Source organism: Macrotis lagotis, chromosome 2 (assembly GCF_037893015.1).
Source record: "Macrotis lagotis isolate mMagLag1 chromosome 2, bilby.v1.9.chrom.fasta, whole genome shotgun sequence".
NCBI lineage: Eukaryota > Metazoa > Chordata > Mammalia > Peramelemorphia > Peramelidae > Macrotis > Macrotis lagotis.
In genome coordinates this window covers 298,676,975-298,703,787 of record NC_133659.1, presented here as the reverse complement: position 1 = coordinate 298,703,787, position 26,813 = coordinate 298,676,975, and the positions used below count along the sequence as shown (strand labels likewise).

General features: G+C 33.9%; 1 protein-coding gene across 3 annotated transcripts in view; it reads right to left on the bottom strand.

Annotated features, from left to right (window-relative positions):
* TMTC2 (transmembrane O-mannosyltransferase targeting cadherins 2) overlaps positions 1 to 26,813 on the bottom strand; it is a 525,981-nt gene that overhangs the window by 145,785 nt on the left and 353,383 nt on the right. For all 3 annotated transcript variants that reach the window (XM_074226527.1, XM_074226526.1, XM_074226528.1), the window contains one exon: positions 18,995 to 19,116. In XM_074226527.1, coding sequence (XP_074082628.1) covers positions 18,995 to 19,116 — 122 coding nt within the window. The remainder of the gene's footprint in view (positions 1 to 18,994; positions 19,117 to 26,813) is intronic.

Sequence of the window (26,813 nt, the reverse complement as noted above, 5' to 3'; positions counted from 1 at the left end):
CACACACACACACACACACACACACACACACACACATTAGAAAGACAGAGAAAGAGAGAGACAGAGAAACAAAGAGGCAAAGATCCAGAGAGATGGATAGAAACAGAAAGACAGAGAGAGAACTGGAAAGTTTATACTTTATATGCTTCTATAGGCATATGAACCAAATCACCCTTAAATAAAAAGGACTTTCTATGTCCTTCCAATTGCTAGTAACTTTCCTCTAAGTTACCTTTACTTTACCCTGAATATAATGTTTAAATATAACATATTTTATATTTAGTAATATATTTGTTTTAAAATATATTAGCCCAGAGTTTTAAAAATAAGACTTTCTTTACCAAAAAAACAAAGATCCACTGTACCAAGTTATCTCTATTTAGATCTAAATTAAGAAAAAAATTAGCAAGTTTAGCAGTCTGGAGGAATCTATATTGCAGGCGTGGAAAAAATTTCTCTACTGTGTAATTTGTTTGGTGTTAGCATCAACAAATAGGCCTGTCGTTTGCAAACAATGATTTGGTGGCAACTAGCTCAAGATGCATGTACTTGTCGGAATCAGCGTATTTTGCAATTAAACTTATCAAATTTCTATCATCTGTCAAGCACCAGATTTTTTTCAGGCTCATCCTGTGAATATTGATTTCCCAAGACATACAAACAAAGAAAAGGCTAATACAAACAGAGGCTAGGTAAAACTTCTCCATTTTCTCTTCTAGAGGCAAACATGATTCTTGGATAGTGTCTATAAGGTTGCAAGAGCTTTCAAAAAAAGGAAAGAAAAATATACACACTGAGAAAAATGGGCCTAACCCATCCCCTTACAAGCACAGTAACTTTGGCTATATATAAATGCCCAAGACAAGCATATTGCTGAAGAAGTTTCCCAGTTTTGAGTTTTGAAATATGTTGTTGATACACACACAATGCATGCTTTGGTACCATTACAATACAAAATAAACACACACTGTCTCTCCAATACTAACAGAAAATGTGTTATTTTGTAGGAAAACAATGCTGTGCTTGCATTTCTTGAGGCAGAAATAAAATATTTAAGAACTCTGTGGCTATGGAGAACAGAAAGTTTCAACATTATGGGTTCCGGATAAACAATTTATTACTAGTCTAACTCAGAGTTAACTTCACAAAAGATTGCCTGACCTTAGTAAGAAGAATATATACATGATAACCAAAGACAAAAATATCTAGATATCTCAATGCTTCGTTGACAATGAAGTTGGCAGGCTTAGATGAGAGTTTGAAGTACAGTACACTGTCATTCCTATTCACTGAACTGATATCCTCAGTCTTAAAAAATATTTTATCCAAACATATGAGTAAGATAGTTTTTTTTAAGAAATCATAAGGCAGTTTTTGTTGGGGGGGTTGTATTTGTAAAGCATTTTACAAAGAATTTTATACCCTTCACCTTAGTTTCTTTAAACATCACAATCCATACTGGGAAAAATTCAGTATAATTGGCCATATCAATAACAAAAACAATAGAAATCATATGATTATCTCAATAGATGTAGAAGAAAGCTCTTGACAGTGTACAGTAACCATTCCTATCAAAAGCTAGAGAACATAGGAATAAATGGAGCTTTCCTTAGAATATTTAGTATCTATCTAAAGTCATCATTGTGTATTGTCTGTAATGGAGCTAAGCTAGAAGCCTTCCCAGTAAAAGCAGGGCTGAAACAAAGTGCCTATTATCACCACTGTTATTCAATTTTGAACCAAAAATGTTAACTTCAGCAATAAGAGAAGAAAAAGAAATTAAAGGAGTTTGAATGGGCAATGAGGGAAAAAAACTATTGCTCTTTGCATATGATATGATGATATACTTAGAGAATCATCTAAAATAACTACTTGAAATAATTAATAACTTTCACAATATTGCAGAATATAAAACTAAATTCACATAAATCATCAGCATTTCTATATATTACTATCAAAGCCTAGCAGCAAGAGATAGAGTAATTCCTTTTAAAATAACTGTAGAAAATATAAAATATTAGGAAGTCTACTTTTCAAACCCAGGAATTGTATAAACAGAATTACAAAATATTTCACACAAATAAAGTCAGATTGAAACAAATGGAAAAATGTCAATTGTAGGTAGGCCAAGCTAATATAATAAAATGAAAATTCCACATCAATTAACTTGTTCGGTACCATACCAAACTATCAAAAACTATTTCATAGAGCCAGGAAAATATAACAAAATTCATCTGGAAGAACAATAATTCAAGAACATCAAGAGACATAATGAAAAAAAAAGTAAGGGAGGGTGATCGGACCTTATCTGATTCTAGAAAGCAGCAATCATCAAAATTATTTAGTACTGGCAAAGAAAAGAATGGTGATTATATATGACACAGTGATAGAAGACTATAGTAATCTAATATTGATAAACCCAAATGGGGATTATAATTTCTGGGATGAAAACTTCACTTTTTGACAAAAATGTCTGGGAAAACTAGAAAATAGTACACAGAAAGAAAACCAATATCTTCCACCCTATACCAAGATAAGCTCAAAATGGTTTCATGATTTAGACATACAGGGTGATTTAGAAAAGCAAGGAATAGTTTATTATGGAGAGGAGAGGAGTTTTTGACCAAGTAAGAGGTAGAGAACATTATGAAATGCAAAATGGAAAACTTAGATTTTATTAAATTAAAAAAAGCTTTTCCACAGACAAAACCAATGCAACCAAGATTAGAAGGAAAGTAGAGTTAGTATTCCTAGACAGTATTTCTAATAAAGATCTCATTTCTGAAATGCATAGAAAATTTATAATAATGCAAAGTCATACCCCAATAGATAAATGGTCAAAGGACATAAACAGGCAATTTTCAGATGGAGAAATTAAAGCTACATATACTCCTATAAAAAAGGGTTTAAATCATTATTTATTAGAGAAATTCAAATTAAAACAACTCTAAGGCATCACCTTACATTTATCAGATTGGCTAATATGACAGAAAAGGAAAATGATAAATGTTGGAGAAGATATGGGAAAATTAAGACACTGATGCATTGCTGTGAAGTTGTGGAGTTGTGAAATGATTCAACCATTCTGTAGAGCAATTTGGAACTAAGTTCAAAGGGCAACCAAACTGTGTGTACCCTCTGACCCTATTACTTCTGGGTCTGTCTAGAAAAGAGATCATAAAAAAGGAAAACGCATCCATATGTACAAAAAAGATCCATAGTGACTCTTTTTGTGGTGACAAAGAATTGGAAATTAATGGAATGCCCATCAATTGGGAAATGACTGAACAAGTTGTGGCACATAAATACTATGGAATACTATTGTGTTAAAAGATATGATAGAGCAGGCGGATTTTAGAAAAATCCTGGAAAGATTTACATGAACTAATTGTGAGTGAAGTCAGCAGTACCACTGTACAGTGATCAACTATGATTGACTTAGCCCTTCTCAGCTCAATGATCCAGTGTCAACGATCCAAGACAATTCCAAAAGATTCATGATGGAAAATGCTATCCATACTCAGAGAAAATTACTATGGAATCTGAACACAGATCAAAGCATAGTAGTTTCACTTTTTTGTTTGTTTTTTTGTGGCTTTTTTCTTTTGCTCTGTTTCTTCTTTCACAACATGACTAATGTAGAAATAAACACATGATTGCACATGTTATACATATCAGATTGCTTGCCATCTTGGGGAGGGGGAGACTGGGAGGAAAGGAAAAGAGTGAAACTCGAAATTTTACAAAAAATTGAAATCCATCTTTACATGTAATTACAAAAATTAAATGATATTTTTTTAAAAAGCAGAATTCAATAGTTTGTTGTTTACAAGAACATAACACTAATTGGAGAATTCCCCATCAATATTTACTTAACTGAATTATGTATAAATTTTAATGTGTGTAAGATTTGCTTACATGAAGATAGCAATTTGAAAATATTTTTTTCTTGTAATATATATGGAAGCTCACAGGACCCATAATTATGCATTTGTTTTTATCCTACTAGTCATTTTTTCTGGAATTTTCAAATAGTTCCAAAGAAATCAAAACATCTGGAGAACATACAATTTACTGGAGGAGGAAAGAGGAGAAGAATTTCAATGATTAAACTAGAATTTTAACTGAAATCAGTTAGAAGAAACTTGAGAATTTTTGAGGATCATGGAGATTTTTATGTTTAACATGAGAGGGAGGAATTTAAATATCTTTCCCTCTCTTCTGACACACTGGCGTTTCCACAGGAGCCATCTTCTCACTAGACCACTGCTCTAATCTGCCAAATATACTTTGAGTATTTATCGTGCCTCAAAATGATATAAATTGGATGAAACTGAGATAGAAAATGATGTTCAAACTTCTCTAAATATATCAAAGATGGTTGTAAGTGCATATGAGTATGTGGATGTGTGCATTATCTACTGCTCAGTAACAGCAACATAGCAATGACATGTAAGATCACGTCCCTGAAAAATGAAAAGTAACTGTCACTATTCTATAGTATAAATAAATATTAATATATATTACAATCTGTGGAATATAGGCACTTCAAGGGCAAAGACTAGCACAGTATTTCATACAGAGCTGATACATATATGTTTATTCAACATTATATAAAGAAAACAAAAATAAACAAAAATGCTTACCCTATTGAAAGTGTCGTTTTTTTTTACAAATTTGTTATGTCTCATATTTCTGACTCTAGGTTCTACCCTTAAGTATTACTGAAGATGGATGAAAATTTTGTCTCAATATAAGCTTGACCTCATTTAACCACATGGATCTTATATAATCAATTAGAGAACTGTTCTTGCTAGAATGATGCTGAGAGCAGGTTTAGCATCTAGTGGCCATTGGTTTCTCCATTAGTGGCTCAGATCAGAACCAATGAAAGAGTGTTAGCACAAAGATCGGAGCAAAGTTCAACCAGAACATTATAATAGGGATAAATCCAGAATCTAGATGGTCTAACTATGATCCTGCAATTTTTTAGAGTGAAATCAGTCAATACATAAAGAAATTAATTCAGGCTACTCATTGGAAAGACAGATATAGAAGTTAAAGTTCAAATATTTTGATCACATGATGAGAAGATGGCACTCATTGGAAAAAAAAACTCTGATGCTGAAAAGGAATGAAGGCAAAAGAAGAATAAACAGATAGTGTTATGAAAGCTGTGAACATAAACTTGGATAGACTTCAAGAAATAATCAAGGGCAGAGGACCCTGGCATATTATAATGGAATCATGAAAAATTGGACAAGACTGAATGACTGAGTGTTGGAGTGGTGAGCCATTTCATTCTCCAGTTTATTTAACAGATGAGGAAACTGAAGGATAAAAGATCAAATGACATGTCCAGATTCACAAAGCTAACAAGTGTCTGAAACCAGATTTGAACTCAAGATCTATTTTCTTGGCTCTAGGTCTGGCAATCTATCCATCGTACCCTCTTAGCTGCTGCATCTCTAGCCACCAAAGGATGACTTTTTCTTAAATATTTAGTTTAAAATGCATAAAATACTTTTATCCATTGTAACAAAAAAAAAAAAAACACTGTATGCTAATGTCTTGACCAAGATCATATACTTTCATATAGAGCTAATCCCTCAGGTAAAATGCACATGCATTCTGTTAATTCCCATACCAAGTAGTTTTGTTCCTAACTGCCTCACAATAGATATTATTATATTTAATGAAGTGAAGTGTGAGTTATTATCTGTGCTCCATTACCCCTGTCAAGCTAATACAAATTTATCAGCTCCTTATGAAGTACTAAAAGAGTTCTTAAAGTTTCTTTTGAATTGAATGACAATCGAAATGCTGCCATGACTATCAGTGAACAACAGGTCACCAGAGACTCATTTTCTATCCTGCTGCCAATGAAAGGAAAAGAAACATTGAATTTGGGTGTTTTTTTCTCACTTTTCCTTTTCATTTTCAACCTTTCCATTTACTCTGGTCATTCTTAGCTTACCCCCTATAACTCATACCACTGGATTCTAGGCTCTGATAATGTAATTCACCTTGTTCATGTGTTATAATGTTTACTTTCCTAGGATCCCAACCACCATGCTACATTCGTGTTTTCCAAACCAAGTTGGAATGTGTACATCCTCTCCTCCTCACTCCATCTTCCCTAGAAAGTTCTGTTGTTATTATGCTCCTGAGGTCAAGAACTGTCCTTTGGGGATCAAATGGGATGATTTTATATAGCAATTGGTACACAGCACTTGGCCATTGTTTGTTCCCTTTCCTTCCTTTCCCTTTTTGCTAGATGATATTTGCATAACTAATGAGTAGCACATTACTACTCATTTCCAAATTATTCATCTATTTACTGAATAATGACCTAGAATTTTTTTGTATTCATGTGTAGTTTCTAATTTCATCCCAAGTTAAAAGATGTCAAAGTTTCAAAAAGAAAATTGTTTTACAACCCACGTGAATGTTTTTAGATTTTTTGTGACTATCCAAAAATTTGTTTTATTAAATACCTCATTTGCATTTTACCCTCATTTTTTACTAAGTAATGGAAAACTATACTTACATGATGACAATGATAAGTAGTAGCATTTATATAGCATTGCATATTTGCAAAGTGCTTAACAATCATTATTTCATTTGATCCTCACAGCAATGTTGGGAGATAGGTATTAGTATTTTCCTCATTTTAAAGAAGGAAAAAACTGAGGAAGGTAGAAGTTAAGCAATTTGACCAGGGTCACACATTTAATAAATTTTCTGATATCAGATTTGAATGTAAATATTCCAGACTCCATGTCTAACATTTTATCCACTAGGCCATCAGTAAAAAGATCTCACCTTCTAAACTTACTACCTCTCAGATCATGAGCAAAGTCTCTTAGTTTTTTACCTGCAAAATGAAGGGTTGGAAAAAAGACTTTGCATGTCCCTTCTCGCTTTACTTTTATGATCTTTTCTTCTCTATTTCAACCCATCCTAGTCTTTTCCTCTTTTCTTCTTTATTAATTTCATAGAAGACTCATTTTTGACCTTTAATCACCTATCATTTTGATTATTATTATAATTTAATCTTTTAATCTTGACTTCTTTTCCTTATCATTTGGAATGACCTTCACTCCCTTATCTACTGGAATCTCTTCTGTCTTTTAAAACCCATCTGAAATGCTACCTCATTCTTGATGGCCACCCTACCTTCCCTATTTTAAAATGTTACTTCCTCCTCATATTTCTTATAGTATTTAGTATTGATCTCTTAAGCAATTACCATGCTGAATTTTTGCATTTTTATGTCATTCGGAGTGGCTAATGCACATGAATAGAATGGGAAAAAATGAATGGAAATGAATATCACTGGAATGCAAGATCCATGAGAACAAGAAGCAGTTATTTCTCTTTGTCTCTTTCAACAGTGTCAACTGGTATAACTATTATTCATGGAATCTCAGTTGGAAAGAAACTCTGAGTTAATTTAGGACGAGTCCCCAAAACAGTATCTCACCAGGGTTATCCAGCCAGAACTAGAAGTTCTCCAGTGACATTTTCTCACAACTAACTGAAATAATGCATTCTCCTGTTGAACATTTTCAGTTATTAAGACATTTTATTTCACAACAAGTAGCATCTGCCACTCTGCAGCTTCCATCCATAGCTTCCATTATAGCCTTGCCCTCTGGGAGTCAGCAAAGTTAGTCTAAACCTTCTTTTTCCCACATACCAATTATTCAATTACTTGAAGACAGCCCTCATATTTTCCTAAGACTTTACTTTTCCAGATTAATGGTCCCTTATTCCTTTACCCAGATTTTAAAAGATAGAAGCTCCAGATCAACCATCTTGATTACTTTCTTCTGTATGCTCTCCAGTTAGTCTGTTTCTATTTTGTAATATGGTAAACACAATTAAACTCAAATATTTTAATTGTGTTCTTACTAAGAAGGTTACAGAAAGACTATCACTTCTACTTCTCTTGTTTTGGACATTATGCATCACATGATAATTCAAGATAATATAACATGATATAATACTACATATATATATATATATATATATATGTTTTTACTTTCATTTTTCAATATATTCGTGCCCTCACCAATCCATTATTTGTGCATGCAATTTCTACTTATGTAAAGTCCCCTACCTATGTAAAGGAGGGAGGAAAGGATGCTATCCTCTTCTCATCGCATTCTGCAATTTTTTTCAGCTTTTTATATTTACATCATTCAATAGCATTATACATAGTCTTATACTATATTTGAAGACTATGTTGATCCCCCAAAACAACCTGAAAGAAAGATCTTATTAAGATCTTATTTTATAGATGAGGAAACTGAAGATGAGAGAGGTTATTTCCTCAGCCAAGGTCACATATTGCATAAATAGAATTCAGAACATCTTGATTTGAATTCCAGCATCTTTTTATTTGTTTTTTTATATTATTATTATTATTATTATTATTATTATTATTATTTAAAAGTCAAGCATTTTATCAACTACTTCACCTTTGAAAGATAGCTTAATTGATTGATATAATGTAAAACTCTAGGAGACTCCCTCCTCAAGATTTTGCCATTTCCTCTACCAACCATGAACAAGGGTAAAGAAATCTTACTAAAGTTTGAGTTAAGAGGGAGGAAATTAAAAAAAATATGAAGCGATTAAGAAAGTCCAGGCCAGAGAAGATTATATCTTTGAAATACCTAACTGAATGAAAGTAATGAATATATTGAATAAATAATATTAAATTGAGTATAATGAAATTTTATATAATGTAATTTTTCTTTATCCCTTACTTGACCCAGTAGAATATAAGCTTTTTGAAGGAAGTACTACATTTATGAAAGTTATAACAGTGCCATAGGCAGGAATACAAATGTTTCATTTTCTTCAGTAATGACATTACCATCATTATCATCATCAATCTGTAAGGTCCTATAATTTTACAATCAATTACACATAAAAAGCATGGGGCATATCAAAATCTATTAAAGATAAAAAAGAATGAATTGTTTTACTACTCTAATTTATTACATCTGTAGTATCTCTGATCTGAGGTATAATTTCATCTAAGGCATAAAAACAGAGTTCTATACATAAGCGTAGAATGAAATGAGTTGAACTAATTTAATATTCAAATAATCATCATTATTTCAAGAGTTAGAAATATCAAACATAACACTTTGCCCTTTGTGATTATAATGTATTTGTTGGGAAGTGATAATTTTTTTTCCCTTTATAGTAAGTGTAGCAGGTTTTTATTTTGCTCTTTTAAAATTGTGCTTGAAATTACATAATACACTAAACAGAATTACTATTGATATTTAGAGACTATGAAATCCCTGAGTATTTTTTCATCATGATTTCACAAATCCCCTTCAGAACAGCTTTTTTTTTAAATAGTGAGAGATTTGAGAAAATAGAGGTCAAGGGTTCTTCAGAAAAAGGTCTTCTCAAAATAATATTTTTAAATAATTGGAAAGATGTAAAATTTCAGTGAGAGGTTACAGAAATGAAGATTTGCCTTTTCTTTTCCAAATTTATGGGTGTACTGATACCTATCCTGCAATCTTCTTGGGGGAAGAAGCAGGGCAGGGAGCTCCATGAACCCAATATTAAGAATTTCTGATCAATGAGTTTGCTTCCTATGAGAAAAGTATCAGAGAGAAGGTCATATTTAAGAGAAAGATACAAATCATGAGTGCTAGAGAGGTAATATTTCTGACACTATACATCACACATGAGGCAATCTTGTTTATGCATTTTATTTTTGTATCTTCATCAACTATCACAGTCCCTGTCCTATAGACAAGACTTAAAAAGTGTGTGTTGATTGACTGATGCAATTTTTTTTCAGAGTCTAATTTATTGACTTTCATACTTACAGAAGAAAACCTCCTTGGGTTTATAGGGGAGGTGGAGGGCAAAATTGACTTTCCTTCATCTGCATGAAGTTGAAACAGGTTTCTGCAGGTTGACTCTCCTTTCTCAGGTATCAAAAAGGTTTGTTCTTCCAAAAAGGAGGCAGTGGAAGTATCATAGTACAATGAAAGAAGTTTTATTTCTGGAAACAGAAGCTGTAGGTTCAAATTCTTTTGTTTCTTGCCATCTGGGCAAGTGACTTAAACTCCATGGACCTGTTTCCTCATCTATATAAGAATAGGACAAGATCATCTCTGTGATCCCTTGCAGGTATGATCCGATCAGTTCCATGAGAATCAGAGCAAAATACCTTAGGCTGGTTCTCTGTAACCTTTATAAGTATCTTCTTAAAACATACCAGACAGTCTCATAGCAAAAATATAAACTTCTGGTCGGTATTTTTCTACTCAAAGTGAACAATGTATGTTTCAAACAGACCTTTGTCCCCTTTGCGGGGCATATTGTTCTAACCAGTGAAAGGGAAAATTGGATGGACTATATTCTGTAAAATATGTGTAAACCCTATTCATAAAATTCTGATTACTGCAACCAATGGTCATGCTTCCATGTCTTCTATTACATGACCTTATAGCAAGTAGCTTGATGGAAATGCTGTTGCCTGTCTTTAGCCAACTGCCTCATGTCAAATGTCAAACCAAAGTGTCCTATTTAGGTGGGCATTCTCTTTTGTGTTACTGTCTTCCACCCAAAAGTATTGTTCATACAATGCAAACTGAATTACAGTATATGCTCAAGGCTACACCTGGTCCTGCCACTTTTGACAAAGAGCTTCAATTATACCTTAGAAATGAGAGACCTGCAATTTGAAAGGCTTTTACAAGAATTATGCTTTCCTTTGTGAGGGAGAAATAAATTTCTGAGGCAAGCCTGGAGCTCAGGTGCTCTGGCTCTGGCCCAATGTTTTACTGGTTGACTAAGGCAAATGTGGATGTCACTTTCTCTGAGGCCTATTTCTAAAGGATTTTTACTTAGTTCTGAATATTTTGAAATCTAAAGAGGGCAAACTATGTATGCTAGACCAAAGCAATGCTGCAAAATCATCTTTTCTGAACAATGATAACAAAGAGATAGATACAACTACAAATTTAAATGCAAGTCAATTGGCCATTTTCCAATGAATGTTACCATACTACTTGAATTCTTGAAAAGTTAGACATTTTCTCTGACCCTTCTCCAATCTGAATACATACAAAAGCAAGGCATTGTTCATTTCAGAATTGTTTGCATCATAAAATAAAAACTTTATAAAATTATATTGAAAATTAATTATGAATATATGCATATATGTGAGTATATGTATGTTTTTAAAAATCATATTAACAAGGTTGATGCCTACATAGAATTCAGTGAGTATGAGTATGTATTGACATATTTAGGAATATTTTTTTTAGAATCTCAAAATTTTAATTTAAATTACAAGCTAAATTTAAAAAAGAAACATGGAAGAGAAGGAGGAAAATAAGGACTGAATAAGAGGGTTTTGGGAAGGCTGTTATAAGGGTATGAAGAATTGGCATATATATATATACATACATATATATATGTATATGTATATATATATACATATATATGTATATGTATATATATATATACATATATATATATATGTATATATATATATATATATAAATAACAGAATGATTATGACTATTAGCCAGGTGCATTCACTGCAGGGAATGCAAAAAAAAAAGTTTCTAGAATAAATAAGATTTAAGGAAATCAAGAATCTTAAGGAAAATTTGAACCAGTCAATTGTAAAATAGGCTGCCCTGGGAGATAGTAATTTCTTCCTCTCTTGAAGACTTCAATCAAAGGCCAGATGGCCATTGTATGTTGACCCATGTATATTGAGAAGGTAGCTCTTATTCAGGTATGGGTGAGAAGGGATGGCTTCTGAAATTCTTTTACCCCTTTGAGATTGTCTAATTCTGTACCCTGCAGCTTTGGCTCTCACGGGGTATTGGGCAGGGGAGGTCTGTGCACCAGATGCACCACTGAGAACATAAAGAAAGATGATGGAAATCTGGGAGCAATGGGGAGGGGAAAGCAAGTTGTGAAAATGTTTGGAGGTGAATAGATCTATGAGCCCATCCATAAGGCTACAGAAATGCAAGCCCTGGTATCCTGTGGGATTTGTGCTTCCTTTCAAAATTCCTCTGCTGAAAATCACACCAAGCTATCTAACTCAATCCAAACAGGTGCCACAATTAAAAAAAATTTTTTTTCAAACATATTTCTTATGAAAACTATTTGTGCCTCTAAGATATTAAGGAAAACCAGTTCTTTCTCTTTTTAAATTTGTGGACCTCATTCTACCTCTTGTGGTGATGTTTGGGTATGGAGAAAGGGATATTTTTTTTTATACTAGACAAAGACCATTTATTAAGTTCTCCTTTATCTTATTCATTTTTAAAGAAAGCAACTATACAAGAAAAAGATGAAAATATTTGTATATGTTAAAAATTTAAGTATATTAACAAGGTCTTCATGCTTTGTTATGGTAAATGGCATTATAACAATGTTATTTCAAGAAATTTTAAACAAATTTTCCACATTTTTTTGAACTCAATTTGAATTCTCTTCACTGAATCACAAATAATAAAGTCTTAGTTTGGAAGGACCTTGGAGGTAATCTTGTCTAACTTCCTACTTATCAAAGCGAGAAATCTGTGACTTTACTAACAGGAAGAATGTAAGATAAAAAAGATAATTGTAGAGGGCACCAATTCAGTAGATTAGTTCCTTATAATACCAATGCAGTGTGATCAGCACCAATGAAGTTCATTATTAAATATGGTTAAGGTTGCATAGTCATCATCTGAGCCCAATCACAAGAATCACTGGGCCAAAATTCTCAAATTAGCTTATTTTTAGAGAAATCTGTAAGGTTCATGAACATAATCCATTACCACATCAAGTGAAGTCACCTCTGTTTCACAGTGTAGAACCCCAATTGGGATATGCTAATTGAAGGAGTCTTTTTGGAGTATGTCTGTTGAGAAATAGTCTAAGCCTTGAGTATATTGAAGATTCCTTTTCTCCAGAAATAATTTACAGTTCATATTTTATAAGATCACAATTTCACATTGAGATCTCAACTTCAACAAAACAAATTAATAGAAATACAAACCAGAAGTCCTCAAATCTCAGAATTTCAGTTTCAAAGGTCCTTGTTAACCATCATATCTAATCCATGTATGACAAAAGTAGTTTCTTCTACAAGATTATGTATACTTTGCATGGAAAGGAAATCTGCCACCTTCAGAGACAGCCCATTTTTCTTTGGAATTGCTATAAATACTAGAAAAATGTTGATTTACCTTTTCAACTCTCCCTCATTGCTACATTGGTACTAGTTCAGTCCTAAGAAGCAAAATAAAAGAATTTTAACACCCCCCACCCCTTTTACTTCACATGACAGTCTTTCAGATATTTGAAAACAGTTATTGTGCTCTCCTAATATTTAATCTTTTAATCTCTGGGATAAACATTCTCAGGTCTTGAATCTAATTTTCTTGTTCTGAGCACAATGATCCCTTTCCTACCTCAATTATCTTTTCTCGAATTCCTTCTCCATATAGCATCTTAAACAAAATTCCTATTATTTTGCTATAAGAAATGACAAGCAGGATTATTTCAGAAAAACTTGAAAGACTAATATGAACTGATACAAAGTGAAGTGAGCAGAACTAAGAAAACATTAAACACACTATTGGTGAACAAAGAACTATGAATGAGTGAGCTACTCTTAGAAATACAATGATCCAAGACAATCCAAAAGGACTCAAGATGAAAAATGCTATCTCCAGAGGAAAAAACTGATGTCTGAATACAGAACTGAAACCTATTTGTCCTTCCTTTCTTTTCTATCTTTTCCTTCTTTCTTTTTCTTGTTTCCTCTCTCTTTTTCCTTCCTTCCTTCTCTCTCTCTCTCTCTCTCTCTCTCTATATATATATATATATATATATATATATATATATATCTATATATCTTTCTCTCTCTCTTTTCTTTCCTTCTTTCTCTCTCTCTCTCTCCTCTTTCTAAGCTTTCTTGCATATAATGATTAAAAATAGAAATTTTTGTGGGATTGCACAAGTATAATCTATTATTAGATTCCTTATCATCTCAGAGAGGGAAGAGGAGGGATAGAATTTATAACACAAAACTTTAAAAAAAGATGAGTATTAAAATTTATTTTACATGTAATTGAGGAAAATATTATTTTTAAAATACATACAAATTTTATTAAAAATAGATTGCAAGTGAATTAGAGTAGAAACAGGATACTATAGCAGGTTTTGATGCTTTTTCCATAATAATTAGCAAACTATTATAAAAAGCACACACATATATATATATGTATGTATACATATACATATACATATATATATATATGTATATATATGTATATACTCACATTTTTATTTGAATGCCCAATCATGGTCAAATCCACTTATGATCAAACAAACCACTGATGGTTTCTAGATACATACATACTTACATGTTATCTTTTTTTTAGGTTTTTGCAAGGCAATGGGGTTAAGTGGTTTGCCCAAGGCCACACAGCTAGGTAATTATTAAGTGTCTGAGGCCGGATTTGAACTCAGGTACTCCTGACTCCAGGGCCAGTACTCTATCCATTACACCACCTAGCTGCCCAATACTTACATATTATCTTAAATATTATAGGTAGTATAAATATTTATATGGTGGTTTTGTTGCTGTTTTCACAATTTTTTAAGGTATTAGAAAGAAAAATCTTAATTCATCCATAGCATTTAATTTTTCCTTAAAGAAAAGTGCTGAATTTTTAGTCACTGATAGTGTTCTCAAGATATTTGGGAGGGGCTTGCTTTTCCTAAAATAAAATTCTATTAAAAAATAAAAGAATAAAGTTATATCCTTAAAGCACAGGCTTGACCATTTCACTCCTTGTTCAAGGAGTTCTAATGGGTTCTTCTTTCATCTAGAATAAAAGACAAAATTCTTTTCTTGATAGTCTTTCACAGTAGGACTCCAATCCAGACTGGGTACATCCCACTCTCTTTGACATTACATTTTAAACAAACTGGACTGTGTTTCTATTTCTGGTTCACAATAGCCCATGTCCTGTATCTTTACCTTGTCTCTGTCTCATACATTCCTGATATTTCTACTAAATTAATTTCAGTGTCATCTTCTATAGTAAGTTATTCTTAGCCCCAGGTGCTAATGCCTTCCTTCCTGGAAATTACTTTGCTTGGACTTTATATATAGTTTGCATTTATTTATGTCTTTCTATTATTCACCCATATAAGCTCTCTTGAAGGAAGAACAGGTTTCTTTCTGTCTTTAGATTTTTAGAAGTAATAATTTTTGATGCAATAAAATAGTAAGCTGACTAAATGTTCCTGTTTATTCATCAAAATAAAGGTTGTCTGTATCAAATAATCACTGTAAAAATTCATCTATTTCTTCAATATACCAACCACATTCTAAAAATAAAGTTAAGCAAATATAACTTTTATAAGCAATTTATGCCAATATTAATTATATTATTCCTACAAAAATGGCAAAAAAAGCATAACTAAATTGACTATGATAAAAACTGATAGGATTTTTTTTTTTAATGGTGAAAGGAGCATGTGCAAAAAAGATAACAAAGACCCTTATCATTGGGAAGAATTACAAAATCACTCCTATGTACTACAAAGGCAGGTAATGGTACAGAGCAATACAACACCGTTTTTGGAAGGAGAAAGATCAGCGCAAATCCTGCTTCAGACTCTTGGTACCTATGTGATCATGGGCAAATGGGTTGATCTCTGTTTTTCTCATTAACCTTAACTGTAAAATAGGATTAATAATAAACACTTACTTTGTAGGATTGCTGAGAGGATCAAATGAAAAAATAACTTCAAAAGGTCCAATAACAGTGCCTTAAATATAGTAGAGTACTTAATAAATGCTTATTCTCATTCTTTTTCCCTTTCCCATAAAATGGAAAGCATGTTTCCTTGACTTTCATCTCTACTTCCCCCTAGTAATGTATGCCCCATTCTGAATTTAAGTCACCAACTTTAGGCAACAAAGTTCATAAGAAGAAAACCAAAGATTTTGGTAGAGATATTCAAACTTAAGTTATGGTTAATGTTTTCATAGCCCATCATATCAGAACAGAGGTTGGCTTATAGACTGAGGTATAACTGTATTCAAAGAGGAAGACTTAAACCTTGGAGTAAAACTCTACCCTATGGGACATTAAAATAAAAATATAATGGAACAAAGCTTTATGACCATGGTCGCCTCCTAATATACATATTATATAGAAATTGGTTTCCATGGAGTTGAGACATTATATTTAATATATATATACATATATATATATACATATATATATATATATATATAGTAACAGAAATTCCTATATCACACTCTTTGACAAGCTGTGATATTTTGAAAGGATGCAGTTATAAATAAGAACTTTTGAAATCTTTAGGATTATAATTGAGATGACTCTTAGGTAAAATCAGGGAATATTTTTTAAATTGTTAAATACATTAAAAATATATTTAACTTATTTCCATTAATTCCAGGATTAATCAATAAATTGAACATAATGAAAGTAAATATATTTTATATGAAAACATTATTTCTCAAATTTGACTCATTTGAAATGATCAATTCCCATATTAGAAATCGGGATATTCAGTTTACAGCTCTGGGATCTGTTGCCACCTTGATGATGCTGAGCAAGTTGGGCACTCCTCATCTAGAAACTGATTATATGAACTCTAAGATCCCTTTCAGTTCTAACATTAATTTCACTTTAATTTGATTTTAATTGCGATACAATATCCTGAATTGATGTGATTATACTTAGTATAAATAACACAGTTATAGTCACTCTTACATATAGTTATTCCTCTTACTCTTAATGTAAAGTAGGTTGGAGTAAGCATTATCAGAATTAAAAACACCAGTTTCCACTCCAACTAAAACTGTGCCTTCTGCTAAAACTAATAGTCATTTGTTTTTACAATGTTTTACATGGGAAGTATTCGGAAGTCAAAACGTGTGGCATTTTTCACTTTGCCAATCCCATGCTGCATCAATGGCATGCTATCAAGTCAAGAAATCCAAAATGAAACTGAGGAAGTCCTTGGGGATCAAAGAATTTGCCAATCCTCATAATTTAGAAAGAAATCTGTTAAATATGGTTGTGGGATTTTCACACTGTGAATCTAAACCATCCCATAATGGAGTTTATATTTCATCTAATCAGCAACTTGGAAACTATAAAAAGAGTCCTTAAGTAGCATTGGGGGAAAAAATTAAAATTTGGATTGTAATATACAGACCCCTTCCTTCCCCTACATATGTTCCAGTAAAATAAAGCTTCTGAGTCTTGTAAAGAATTCCTACTTAAAAAAAAAAAGAATAAAGTAGTCTTTCCAAATTATGTCTTAGATGCAGGAAACATAAAATAAAAAAGCCTTAAGAAGAGAAATAAAGGCTCTTGGGGACATTGGGTTCAAGGTATTTGTTAAAATTGAGGCATTTTGAAAATTATATATGTGTGAATGCTCTGATTTATCTTTTTATGATAACCTTTTTTTGTCTATTGGGTATCACAAAAATGAATTTGAAAATCTACAATATGTCTTTTGAGAGAGATTTGCAAACAGCACTTTATCAATCCAATTGAAAATATAAATGTTCCACTTCAATCTATGTTCAACTTAAAAAAGATTTTCACAATGGAGTAGCACTGGCAAGACTCCCATGGACTCATTTCCAGATCTGAAGCTGTCTGTGACACTCTTACAGTATTGGATTCATTGGGGATATATCACCAGGTGAAAAAACTTCCCTCTATGAAGAGTGAAGTTGGACAAACTCTTTGATAGACTGAAAGGGAAAATTCAAGCCCTAAGACTTGGGACAAATATATTTGCTTCTATATTGTGCTGGTCACAAAACCTAATAAGTAAAATACTTCTCTAATGATTATTCCAGAGTCTGAAATGACCCCAAATATTCAGATACCATAATATCACGGCAGATAATTTGAAGAAGTGAAGTAAAAATAGTGGAGCAACTAAATCCAATGGGTAGAATGTTGAATTTGGAATCAGAAAGTCTTGATTTGAAGTCTCATCTCAAACATGTATTAAATGTGTTACCCTGAGCAAATCACTTAACCTCTATTTGCCTCAGTTTCCTTATCTATAAAATGGGATAATAGAACCTACTTCAAAGGATTGCTGTGAAGAACAAATGAGATAATATTATAGAAATATTTTGAATAGTGCCTGGAAAATCTTAGGCTCTATATAAAGGCTTATTCCTTTCTCTTCTCTCTCAAAAGATAATAATTTGAACCCTAATACATACATATTGAGATGGTGAGAAGGCTCAGCTCACGTCTCTCCTCTTTAACAAAGTAGGTCCTTAGTGTTTTGCAAACCTTAAAATGCTCTATAATTTTCACTCATTTTGGTTCTTCACTCATATCCTAAACATTAATATCCATAAGGTTAAGTTCTTGATTAACAAGAAATTAATGTAAACCTGATCAAAAGATCTAATGTAAAAGATGAAACAACATAAAAGAAATATTTATGCATATCTCTGACAATATTCTATGAAGTTTCAACCATTGCCCCTTTAAAATTTTATTTTTATATAAATGCTACTGCTGAGGTTATTCAATATATTCAATACATAAGCCAGATTCTTTTCCCCACACTTAGGTTGGATTTCATCAAGGGTAGAATCCCTTCAATGTTCTGTCAAACAATAAACATGTGCTTTAAATCTACAGTATCCCCCTTCCTCCCAAGCCCACTCTGGGATAAAACCATCTACACATTCATGCTGGGTCCTTCCTGTAACTTATGATGTGTATCTGTAAAACAGCTGCAGTTATGGTAGAGACTAGACCCGTCCTGGAAGGCCCATGCAATGAAAAAATCTGCCAACACTCACAATGGTACTTTAGAGCCACCCAAGCCAGGCAAGATGTGAAAAAGGTCACCCTGGAGCTCATGCTGAGAGCCTTCGTGTTTGGAGTTGTTGGATACTCACTGTTAAGGCCAAGAGTTTCCCATAAGTGAGATGAGCAGGGATGTGGTCAGTCTTGGACCTCAAGGATTCCACATACCAATGTTCTGCCTCTGGAAGTTTGCTTAGTCTTAGGTAGGCTTCACCTGGAAAAAGATGTATTAAGTCATAAGATGTCATATTTGTACCACTTAAAAGTCCATTCCTAATAATCAGGAGGGGGGTGGGGAGAGAACATTCACTCAATAAGTATTCATCAACTTGCCTAATACCAAGGGAGATGGGAAAAAAAAACATTTAAGATGAGTTCCAAGTTGGGCATCCCTAGGTATCCATAGCAGGCTTGAAAATGACCCTTCTGGGGGTGGCTAGATGGCACAGTGGATAGAGCACTAGCCCTGGAGTCAGGAGTACCTGAGTTCAAATCCAGCCTCAGACACTTAATCATTACCTAGCTGTGTGGCCTTGGGCAAGCCGCTCAACCCTATTTGCCTTGCAAAAACCTTAAAGAAAATGACCCTTCTGGTGGGTTATTATAGACACTTCATATATTAACTGGAAACATAAATGGACAAAATGTGTGTTTTTGAATATCCTTTCCATACATTGATTAGTTCTAATAACTCTGTTTGTGTGTATGTGTGTAAATCTTTGCCAGAAAGGATGGCTCTCTGAATACAGGAAGGAAAATATATCTGGGAATGGAGGAGGGCCTGTAATGTACCAGATATAATGTCATTGAATAAGTCAACATGTATATAGTGCTTAAAGGTTTGAAAAGTTATTTTGCAAACATTATTATTAAGGAATTGGGAAAACAAGGAGGCCAACAGCTCCCCAAAAGATAAAAAAAAAATCACTAAATCTCACTAGGTTCTTTTTCCTAAGAGCATAAATCCAATAGCTACTGCCTCAATAAGCAAACATCTGATCTTGATCTCAGGAGGAATGAAGTCCAAATCAATACCAATTAAAAGTACAACTTTATTTATGAAATGTTATGGGACAGTGAGGAATTTTCCCTCAAAAAGGAATGAAATCAGTGAAAAGGAAAATAAGATAATCAAAGGTATGATGAGAGACTAAGACCATTCCCAAGAGAATTTGCACATGAAGTTGGGTGTCAACAATGAGATGCAAAATGGAACAGATCTGCCAGATTTTTTTAAGTGTCCCCTGGCACTGTAAATAAGAACCACTCCGTTTAGACTCTGACATAGCAACTAACACTTAAGAAGATAATGTCCCAAAAAATAGTCAAGAATATCATGGTTTTGCCACTTATAAGCTGGGTAACCTGCTGGGCTATTGCAAATCATCTTGACTTATGTCTTGCCACTGAAATCCAATGACTCTAGAGGAAAAAATGTAGCTAATGACTACACAATTCTACACCACTTAAATCTAATTTTCTTGTAAATCAAGATAGCACCCTTGTGATGTCATTAGTTTTCAAGAATGAAAGGACAAACAGCCATAATCTGTATAACATTGAATAAATCACTTAATCCCTCTGGTCTTCAGTTTCTCTTCTGTAAATTGAAGAACTTTGAAATGGTTGACCATTATATCCCTTCTACCTAAAAATCTGTATATTTGTGGGTTGTGTTCCTAAGACTTCATGGTCATTTCTCTAACCAATAAATTGATATTGGACATAATTTGAATATTGGGGTTAGGGAATGAGAGATACTTTCCATTCTCCTAAAGTCTTATTTTTACTTAATGGAATCATTCATAAGCATTGATGAGCTAAGCCCTAGCTCATAAATTCAATTCTAAGTCATAATGTAACACAACAGCTAAAATTATTCATGATAATAGACTTGGTATATGTAACTACATTTGTAGTTTTCTTTTAACTTTTTAAAGGCTGAAGTTCTACACTCTACCTATGAATATACCTCCATTGGAATTTGAGTTGAAACTGGTTTTTGAGATCATTACTGCCAACTACTCTCCCCTTTAAGAAGGAGAACCTAAGGCCCAGAGAGGAGAATTGAGTTGACTAAAGTCAAACAAGAACAGTAATTGGGCATCCCATTGTCTGGCTATGATTCAGATTTTTATGATTTTATCAAATATTTCAATTTCATATTGAATTTTTCAAAAAAAGGATTTTGAAATACTGCTCTCAAGATTGTACATAGGAAGGGGTGGCTAGGTGGCATAGTGGATAAAGCACCGGCTCTGGAGTCAGGAGTACCTAGGTTCAAATCTGGTCTCAGATACTTAATAATTATCTAGCTGTGTGGCCTTGGGCAAGCCACTTAACCCCGTTTGCCTTGCAAAAACCTTAAAAAAAAAGATTGTACTTAGGTTTGTGTATCTGAAGATCAACAGAAAAAAAGTTATACTAGATAAATTGACAACTCCCCAAAAGATAAAAAAAAAAATCAACTAATCTCCCTGTGTTCTTTTTCCTAAGAGCATGAATCCGGAGCTCCTAACATCATATGAATCTCTCACTGACAGGAAGTAGAATTAATCTTTTAGGTAGCTTTTTTGGGAATCAGTTTTTCTGACTTCTCCTGTGTGGCCCATTCATTTTATTCAGTAATGATGTGTAACTCACTAATTAGCAATACACCTATGCTGCAGAAATCTGAAAGGTCTTGGATTTAAGTGATGTAGAGTTGTACAAAGTCATCAGTCACACTCTCTCCTTTAGAGTCATTGGAGTTCAATGGCAAGACATAATATTTGTAGCCATCTTTGATCTCTTATCTCAAAATTACTCAGAAAGAAATCTGTGCAACCTAATGTAGTGTTTCAATGATTTTTTTTGACTATCCAAGAGGCAGGTAGTATGGTATAAGGAATAAAAAACAGTGGATTTAGAGTTAGGAAAAATATATATGCTCAAATCTTCTACTAGCTATAGAATGATAATTCACAGGTCATAACCTCTCTGAGGTTCCCTAATTAACCCATTCATTTCTATAACTTCCACTGGAACTCTGTTGTCTTTTTTTTAATGTTTTATTTGTTAACATTTTATTTGTTTTCCAATTATACACAATAGTAGTATCTATCTATCATTTTTTGTAAGGTTTTAAATTTTACAATTTCACACCCTTTCCCCCCGAAGGCTGTCTGATAGTCTCTACATTGTTTCCATACTATACATTGATCTAAACTGAATGTTATAAGAGTAAACACAAAACCCCCTCCCCACCCCGAAGAAGATGAGAGACCTCAAGAATAGAGAGACAGAAAAAAAATGTGCTTCAGTCTGTGTTCAGATTCCAATGGCTCTGTCTCTGGGGTGAGTTCCTTTCCTTATCTGAAGTCCACCAGAGAAGGTGCTTCAATATTTTCCCCACAGTTGCTATTACTAGCTGTTTTTCCCTCCACTCTATTCTACAGCACTCTCATTTATTCTAGTCTCTCTTTCCTTTCATCCTGGCCCTGGTCCAAAAATGTGTTGCACCTGAGTACATTCCCCCTTGCTTTCCCTCTTTCTTTCTACTCCATTGAAAGTTTTTTCTTGACTCTTATATGAAATTTCTTAGCTTCTTCTTCATCATTTCTTTTTCCTTCCTCCCAGTACTTTCCTTTATCACCCACTGACTCCATCTTTTTGCTATTATACTATTATATTCCGCTCCTTCCTATGTTCTGTCTACATATGCTCCTTCTAACAGCTCTTTATAAATGAGAAGGTTCATATGAGTTATCAATGTCTTCTTCCTATGCAGGAATAGAAACAATTCAATATCATCAAGTGCCTCATAGTTAGTCCTTCTCATCCACCCCCTCTTTGGTTCACCAGAGTCCTGTACTTGGAGATCAAACTTTCTGTTCAGCTCTGGTTGTTTCAATAGGAAAGTTTGAAAGTCCCCTGTTTCATTGAAAGTCCATCTTTTTCCCTGAAAGAAGATGTTCAGTTTTGCTGGGTAGTTGATTCTCAGGTGTAAACCAAGATCTTTTGCCTTCCGGAATATCATATTCCAATACCTATGAGCCCTTAATGTAGATGCTGCCAGATCCTGTGTAATCCTGACTATGGAGCCTTGCTTCTGGCAGCTTTTACAATTTTCTCTTTGATTTGGGAGATTTGGAATTTGGCTATAATATTCCTGGAAGTTTTTCTTTTGGGATCTCTTTCAGGAGGTGACCAATGAATTCTCTAGATTTCTATTTTAACCCTCTGCTTCTAGGATCTCAGGGCAATGTTGCTATTTTATTTCTTGAAAAATGAAGTCTAGGCTCTTGTCCTGATCGTGGCTTTCAGATAGTCCAATAATTCTTAAATTATTTCTTCTGGATCTGTTTTTGAGGTTTGTTGTTTTTCCAATGAGATATTTCACATTGTCTTCTAATTTTGGGCTTTTTTGGAAGAGTTTTATTTCCTCCTGCTTTCTTGCAAAGTCATCAGCTTCCTTTAGTTCCATTCAGCATTTCAAGGAGTTATTTTCTTCAGAGAGCTTTTTTATCTCCCTTTCCAGATGACCAATTCTGCTTTTTCAGGCATTTGTCTCCTCATTTGCCTTTTCTTTTGCTTTTACCATTAGGCCTAAACTGGTTTTTAACATATTAGTTTCTTCAGTGTTTTTTGCATATCTTTTACCATTTTCATGAATTTTCTGCATCGCTCTCATTTCCCCTCCCTATTTTTCCTCCATCTCCCTTAATTGCTTTTCAAAGTCTTTTTTGAGCTCATTCATAGTCTGAGCCCATTTTCTATTTCTCCTGGAGGTTTGGGATACAGAAGCTTTGATTTTGTCATCATCTGAGTATGTGTTTTGATCTTCCATGGGATGTAATTCTCTATGGTCAGATTCTTCCTTTTCTGTTGTTCATTTATTTCCTCAGCCCAAGACAGCACTTCCAAGGTCTTGGGTTTTGGGGTTGTTTTTTTTGTTTTTTTTTTTTTTTGGTGAGAGGATACCCCATTGGGACCTTTATCCTTCCAAGGTCTTATGCTTTCTTGCCTGTTCTTTGATATGTAAATGGGCCCCTGTACTTCCCTCTGCCCTGGAGCTATAAGGAGGGATCCAGTTTGTCTACTTAGTGTGGAAGCCCAAACTGCAACCTGGATCTGAGTGTAGGCTAGCAGCAGAATCCTACCCTGTGGGAGAGCAGAAAAATCTCTGTAGACTTCCCTTACTGTCTCTGGGGGTACAGGCTGTTTTCTCTAGATCCTTGCTGCAGATTCTGCGGCCTGTGCTCCTCACTTCACACTCATTCTGGTGTAGCAGAGTTCTCTCACTGCCCCTTCAAACTATTGTCAGTGATCTCTGGGCTGTGCTGGGTTGTGCTGCGGCCACAGTTTTTTCCCCAAACCCTGCTCCTGGTGAAACACACCTTTTTCGTGTAACCTCTAAGTTATCTTGGACTGGGAAAATGTATCACTCAGTCTTTCTGTGGGTTCTGCCCCCTCTAAATTTTGACTAGAGTCATAATTTGTTGGCTTTTGAGTTTGGGGGGAGAAGGAGTTCCCGGGAAATGCTGCCTTCATGCTGCCATCTTGTCTCCATCCCCCTCTGTTGTCTTGATTAGTGAATGTCTCACCTGGTTTGCTATTTCAGGTAGACTGCTGTCATGCTTTCCATCTTAATTGTCTTTCTAACAGCTTCCTGAGAAGCTTCAAATACCATACCTCTTCTTTACTCCTCATTACCAGCTATTGTTTAATTGTTTTTGTGTCTGACTCTTTGTAATGACTTTTGGCGTTTTCTTGGCCATTTCCTTCTCTAGCTCATTTAGAAATGAGTAAATGAGGCAAACAGGATTTTTGCCTGAGGTCATACAGCCAGGAAATATCCAAGACTAAATTTGAACTCAGATCTTCCTGACTTCTGACCTATCCACTTGAAGCCATGATCAAATCAAAACTGTCATTGCTCTTAGAAGAGTTACATCTCTTGTACCTCTCCAGACCAAAGTTTATCTCCTTGGCAGCAATTCTTCTATGTGTATTTTCTTCCCCATGATAGTATATGATCCTTTGGGAATGTCTGTCATTGCATTTGGATATGCAGTGATAAGTATGATTTTTAGTAAATAGGAAGGGCTGAGAAAATATTGTTTTCCTTTTGTAAAGAAATCTGTTACATGAACCAAGTGTGTCTGATGTTGTTCCTCCATATAGAAAGATCTTACCACAATTACTGGCATAAAGGAAGTACTTAATAAATGTTTCCTGAATGAATGAATGTAGAGCTGCCTAAGAGTGCTCCCAGAAGTACTGAATCATGAAAAGATGCCCCAAAATATCATTAAATGGGAGTAACTTGTAGAGACACTGGCACACAAAGACCGCCTGCAACTAGTTCTAGAATGCTAAACTCCAGTCTCCTAATTCTGCTTAAGAGGAGCCTGTTTCTTTTTTTCTTTCTGCTTTTTCAATCAGCTATCTACTGGGAAATCAAAGAGTCTTCAAAAAAAGGTCTGAATCACCTTTGGACTTCTGTTTTCATCTAATTCCCTTGAGTTGAACTCTTGGGAAATCTCACTGTCTCCTTTATAGACTCTTAAAGAAGACAATGCTATGAAGAAGGGAGAGACCCTGAAGCCATCTTCCCTCTGAGGACATTATAACACTAGGAAAGAGACTTAGTCTCCACATCTATCTCTCTATCTCTCTATTTTATCTATTTCGTGTGTTAGATGCTGGCATTTCAGCCTCAAATCTTGTGAGTTTTGAAAATCAGGTAAGAGACCTGGTATCCTGGCATTTCAGAGTCTGGATTCTATAGCCAGTGTATTATTGAGCTCAGAGGACCATTGAGTCACCTTTGGGAGTGTCTTCAGGACTCAATACAGAACTTGAATTTGAAAGAGCCTGTGTTACTTGGAACAAATTTTCTCAACATACAATATAGAGATAAAGAGTTTGTTCCCAATGCACTGGGGGGAAATGTTTGTACTCGTTATTTTTGATATATTTTTCAAGGAATCATCCCTCAGCAAAAGTTCATCACTATTAAGTGATTAAACGGAATGTGGTATGATATCCAGTGGCACATAACAATGGGACAAATACAGTGGGTGGGGGCTTGATCTGATAGCTGAGAAAACCCAAGAATTCTGAAGGATAAATGTAGTAGTCTGCCTATGAAACAGTGAGACCAGAAGTACTTATTATTCATTCATTCATTCATTCATTCATTCATTTATTCATTCACTGATTTGTTGATTCATTCATCTATAAAATCGAGTTTAACAATACCTATGAAAATAAGCTCATGTATTGAGCTTTTGAATTGCTTTTGAAAACCTTAAAATTCCATATGAATATCTGTATCATTATTAGATGTGAAAAGTATAATTTCACCACATAAATTCACTTTGTATTTTCCGTATTTACAACTACTACTAACAATAATAATAAAAGCTAAAAAAAAAAACTTCTGGAAAGACTTGAAAAAGAGTTGCATATTACATGCTATCATTGATGGATTGTTAGTTGAAGCCCTGGAGGAAATACTCAGATTGATGAAATCATAGCTCTACTGGAACATATGGAAAGTATAAAACAAATCAGTTTATAGAATAAACAGGAGCTTTTCAAAGACATGTTTGATATACATTTCTCCAACTCATTTGCAGATTCACATGTAAAGTTAGCAAATCCCCTTTCTTCTATGGCTTGTAGAGTTAAAAACAGAATTGCAATTTGCCTCAGTTTTAATTTGTGCAGTCATACATATCAAGGTAGAGGAAGATGAAAGAGCAACGACAGATGGCTGGCCCTTAAAAAATAACTTTTTAATATAAAATACACTCAAACTAATTCTTGCAAGGGAAAACTAAGCATATGAGGTGTATTGTATATGACATTTTATTCTTTAAAACAAGAGCTGTAGGCACAAAATGTTCTATGCTAACAAAATTA